Source organism: Myotis davidii, unplaced genomic scaffold, assembly GCF_000327345.1.
Source record: "Myotis davidii unplaced genomic scaffold, ASM32734v1 scaffold390, whole genome shotgun sequence".
In the NCBI taxonomy this organism is placed as follows: domain Eukaryota; kingdom Metazoa; phylum Chordata; class Mammalia; order Chiroptera; family Vespertilionidae; genus Myotis; species Myotis davidii.
In genome coordinates this window covers 386593-392117 of record NW_006282748.1, presented here as the reverse complement: position 1 = coordinate 392117, position 5525 = coordinate 386593, and the positions used below count along the sequence as shown (strand labels likewise).

At 42.1% G+C, this 5525-nt stretch overlaps 1 protein-coding gene across 9 annotated transcripts in view; it reads right to left on the bottom strand.

Moving 5' to 3' along the window:
• Window positions 1–5525, bottom strand: part of NIPAL2 (NIPA like domain containing 2) — a 48550-nt gene that overhangs the window by 19009 nt on the left and 24016 nt on the right. For all 9 annotated transcript variants that reach the window (XR_001513107.1, XM_015560967.1, XM_015560962.1 and 6 more), the window contains exon 5: window positions 594–715. Coding sequence is in view for 8 of the 9 variants with exons in the window: in XM_015560967.1 (XP_015416453.1) it covers window positions 594–715 (122 nt within the window). In the remaining variant the exon portion in view is untranslated. The remainder of the gene's footprint in view (window positions 1–593; window positions 716–5525) is intronic.

Sequence of the window (5525 nt, the reverse complement as noted above, 5' to 3'; positions counted from 1 at the left end):
TACACCGACTCCTGTAAAAAGTTACATACCATGTCCTCTCTTTACACCCACTGGATATGGCCACTGCAGCAAATAAATTGTCCCAATTAGTGGCTTCCAATTTCTGTACCAGCTCATTCCATTCCTTCTTTTGCACATCTCTCAGCATTCTCCCACTGTGGCCTGCTTCTCCACAGACAGCCTACTGCATTGTTCTCAATGAGAACTTTTTTGAAGAGAATATCTATCTTGAATAAAATTCAAGGAAGAAAAAGGGGTCTTCAGGTACTTCCCTTTGGACTCGGGAGAGAGGTTTCTTTGGGGTTTGTTTGTTTTTACTTTTGAGTTGTCCTAAAATATGATGCTCTGAAATTGGCCAGATCCAATGTTGTGGGAATTGTTCCAGTCACAGGTCACCCTCAAGGAAGGGAAACCTGGGAAGCTGGGGACGCCTATTGCTGAGTTAGTGCTTCAAATACTTTCATGTTGGTCAAATATGTTTGCATTGTAATGAGATATTAATGCTGAGAAGAGATATTGTGTTAGTTCTCTAACATCTGCATGTACCAGCGGTCTAGATAACATTGCTCTGCCACCGTCATTAGAATGCTTACCACATAGACCAGGAACTGCCAGCCAACAAAGTAATACTGTACTGTTCTTGCAGAGATAGCCTGGGATATGTTTGGAGCAAAGTTCACCAACAAATACGATCCTGCAAATGCCAATGTCATACCTTTAAGTAAAACAGAAAAGACAAGTTGAAAACAGACATTTTAATCTTTTTGTTGATGTAAACATCACCTATAGACTGAGCATTAGTTGTAAAAGTGCTGACAGTCCCGCCCTCTTAAAATATAATTCATCAACCATCCCCTACACAGCGTCACACATTCACCTGATAGCAGCATTACCTTTAAAGAGGGCTAAGGGCACTGGCCAGTGTTGCTCACTGGTTAGAGCACTGGCCCACGCATCCAAGGATCACGGGCGGGTTCATTCCTGGTCAAGGGCACATACCTGGGTTGCAGGTTCGTTCCCTCACCCCAGTGAGGGTGTGTGCGGGAGGCAACCGATTGATATGTTTCTCTCATATCGATGTTTCTCTTTCTCTTCTCCTCTCTCCCTCCACACTCTCTAAAAATCAATGGAAAAAATATCCTCAAGTGAGGATTAACAGACAAACAAACAGGGATAAGGGCCAGGGAATGGCTGGGGCAGGACATAAGTTCTGACTTTTCTCTGTTGTTCCAGATAGATCCTGACCTAAGCAGAGAAGTGTTCTGCTAAGATGGGAAGATCAGAACACGTGTATATGGAGACAAGAAAACCCAACCAAACTGGCTGTTTGGGTTCTTATGGGCCAGTCAGTGTAAGATGGACCTGGATTTAGGTCTAGATGGCAGAGCCCAAGAGGGTGGGGAGTCCATCACCTGACCATTTATTCTGCATTTACTCATCTTGGGAGCCTTACACACACACACACACACACACACACGTAATTTTACACTTAGAAACTCTGGTAAATGAGCATCTTAATCATTGCCACTTTTTTGGCGAACCTTTAGCAGAAATGAAGGTGAACATTGGCTTTGCTCTACGATATTTATAGCCCAATTTAGTATCTAGAATTCCAGGCATAGCCAAGTAAAATATCACATAATAAACCTATGGAAGGAATGTGTTACTGTCATCACTTTAACATTACTTAAAATAATGGAGGAAGGGCATGTGTGGGGGGTTGGCCATGGAGGGGTAAAGGAAGAACACTTCCAAATAACACTGAAAGCTACTTATTTGTGAATAATTAGCAGCCTGAGAAAAAGTGACATAGGTAGCATTTTTCAGGTAGCACCCTTGAAAACATAATTCAACTTGCTCCATCACTGAGGTGGCTTTGTTCTGTACGTAATTGACAACCAGCAATGACTCCAACCTGAAACAGTATGATTTGTTGATAAAATTTCACACTTCGAAGACACCAATTTCCTATTCTTTTTAGCCAAATGATTTATGACGTTGAACTCTAGTTTCTGAGAACAAAGAGCATTTGATTTTTCACACAGGCTAAATAATAGCTATTCAGGGTACTTCAGAAGCTATAAAATAAGTTTCATCGAAGTAACAATGTATTCCGTAATGCTTTGTGAAGACAGAGATCATATACACAATTTTAAAAGCTATTTCTAATGAGATTTTAAAAATAAAAATATATACATTATTAAGCATTGTAATAAAAGGAAAATAATAAACACCATCTATAAGAACTTGGGCAAAATTATTGAGTCTAGATGGCAGAAAAATTTACTTTTGAATGGGTAACGTATGTTAGAAAATTCAAAAGCACACAAGGGTGATGCGTGAAGAGTTAAATCTCTCTTCTACCCTGATGGCCTCCTAGTTTCAAGTTCTTGAGGTTTCCTTTTCTGAGATACTTTATGCACATGTATATGCTGGTGTGTATGACTTTTGGATTTTTTAAAAAATATGTTTTATTGATTTTTTACAGAGAGGAAGGGAGAGGGATAGAGAGTTAGAAACATCGATGAGAGAGAAACATCGATCAGCTGCCTCCTGCACACCCCCTACTGGGCATGTGCCCACAACTAAGGTACATGCCCTTGACCGGAATCGAACCTGGGACCCTTGAGTCCGCAGGCTGACGCTCTATCCACTGAGCTAAACCGGTTAGGGCGACTTTTGGATTTTTTTACACAGACAATATTATACACGCTCTTCTGTGTTTTATTTCTAATCAACAGAACATCTTGGAGAACGTTTCAGTATAGGTATGGCAGCCTCATCCTCTTCAAGTCTGCAGAGTTATACAGAGGTTGTGCTACTTATTTAACTTTCCAATATGGTCCCCATGTCACATCCTGACACAACCCCTCTTCCCCACATCACATCTGCTTCCACATTTGTATACTGTTCCCATTTATACCAATATAGAACTTCACTGCATTTCAAAACTCCTTAAAAACAAATAAAATGACTAATGATTCCACAATTATACTTTCAAAGTACTTTTTCATATGCATAATTTCATCTGAGCATCACCTCACTGTGAGTCTGGTAAGTAACTTTATGACAGCTCAGTAGGTCATACCATTCTTTTTTTTACTGTCTAAAGTTTTACATAAGTCTCCTTTTTCCCCAGTTGACTCCCCTCCACCCCCCCACCAACCCCTCAACTCATAGCATTTTTAATAATTTTAATCTCAGCTACCCCAGGCACTTACAAAGGCAGTCAGGATAGCTGCTGCCTGTTATATGCTTGCATATCTGGTGTTATTCTTTTTCTATGTGATTAACTATCTCCTTCATAAATCATGTGCACATTTTCAAAAGTGTTGAAGATCGTCATTAGCAGTTCCTTAAGTGGATTTCCTTAAATTTTATATTTATATCCCACTTTTTTCTAAAAGTGGCATGAGACGCCAGTTCCTGCGATTTTTATTTCAGTAAAGCCGTGAATATTCCCTTTTGAAAGACACAGATTTCCGACTTAGAAAACTTGCTGCTGACCTCCTGCTGGTCCATTTGCCCAAAGGAGTGTCTGGAAGAATGAGCCACCGAAGGGAGGGAAACAGCACTTAACACGCTCTGTGCCCACGGAAACGCTTACATTTCAGGTTAGGAACCGGATCATGGAAGTCTACTCTCAGCTGAAACTGCTCCCACAGAACAGAAAGGTCACTGCTACTTGCTCGCTGGAAGTTATTTATCCCTCTGTGCCTCGGTCTTCTCATCTCCAGGTACACATCAAATGTCACACCTGCTCGATTCCAGGAATCTGGCTCTGTAAGAGGCCAGTGTGGGGAACTGAATATGATGTTTGAAAAGCTCACCTGCAGGCCTGATGTGACCGAGGATCCTGGGACAGTGACTCAGGATGCTGACTGCCAGGAGTCACAGGCCAGCTGAGTTAAGCTTAAACATTAATTCAAAATTATGTCTCTACTGTTATAGTCCAGGGATCCAAAGGAAATGACATAACTAACAGATACAGAGGAGAAACACTAGCAGCCCTATATTTGCTGCCCACTGCTATCCTCAGGCAGCCGGTGTGCGCAGCACCGAGATCTGGGTATTGGTGGGGATGGAACTCGGAGCAGCCGTGGGCAAGCTGCAGGTGGGAGTCAACGACTGGACATGACCTCGATACAGGGACGTGGCCCACCCACCACCCTCATGCTTAGACCTGCAGCAAATCCACTTCCCCATCAAATACAGCTCAAGTCACTTAAGAGTCTATAATGACCTGGTGGGAATTTCAGATTTAATGATATAACATACAAGTATTAATAAAATCACTTCCTATAAACTGGCCATATGTGCAAAACAAGTAAACAAGCTCATCCCTGCTGTTTGTAGACCAGGTGTACTGGGGGAAGAGGGGCAGCATATGCCAAAGGAGGGTAATCTTTTTCCTTTTTTAATCCTCACCCAAGGATATTTTTCCATTGATCTTTTAGAGAGAGTGGCAGAGAGAGGTAAAGACAGGAGGAAACACTGATGTGAGAGAAACACATTGATTGGTTGCCTCCTGCACATGCCCTGACCAGGGCCAGGGCCGGAGAGGAGCCTGCAACCAAGGTACGTGCCCTTGACTGGAATTGAACCCAGGAGGGTGGCAATAATTTTTTTAAAGTGATGTTCTTAGCACTACTGATTTCATAGACAAGTGTGGTTGACATGAGAGTCACATTGTGATCACCATCATACTGAAGTGTGATCATCTTAACTATAATGGTAACAGCTAATACTAATATAAGCACAATTCTAAATGTTTTATATACAACTTAATCCTTATAATAAACCTGTGAAATAATAATTATACTATTAAGTTATTATACTATTATAAAATATACTACATGTATATATTATATGTATATACATAATATCTATATATATAAAAGGTTAAGTAACTGACCATCCGTTCGACCGGCCCGTACATATGATGTGCACTGGCAATCTATCTATATATATAAAAGGCCAAGTGACTGACCATCTGTCCATCCATCTGACTTACTGGCTGGTACATATTGATGCACACTGGCAATTTAAAAATAAACGTTGAAGAGAAACCAAGATGGCGGCATAGGTTAACGCCGGAGTTTGCTGCCTCGAACAACCACTTCAAAAATAAAACTAAAAGACAGAACGAACATCACCCAGAACCACAGGAACGCTGGCTGAGTGGAAGTCCTACAACTAGAGGAAAGAGAAAAAGTGCATTGAGGCTGGGTAGAAGGTGTGGAGGCGCCAAGAGCAGAGGTACGGAGGCACGCGAACTGGGCTGCACCTGGGGGCGCCCAGTTTTTTTCAATCGGGAGATACAAGCTCCCAAGTGCACTGAACTCATTTCTGGTGAAACTCTAGGGACCCAGACTCCTACGGGGAGAAACTGGACTGTTTGGCATCAGGTCGGAAAGCGAGGGTGGCTTTCTTGCAGAATTGCTCACAGGGATCATTGTTACTGTGGGGGTGCGGGACTCGGGTACTCGGGGACGTGGAGACACTATGAGACATGGAGATGCGGG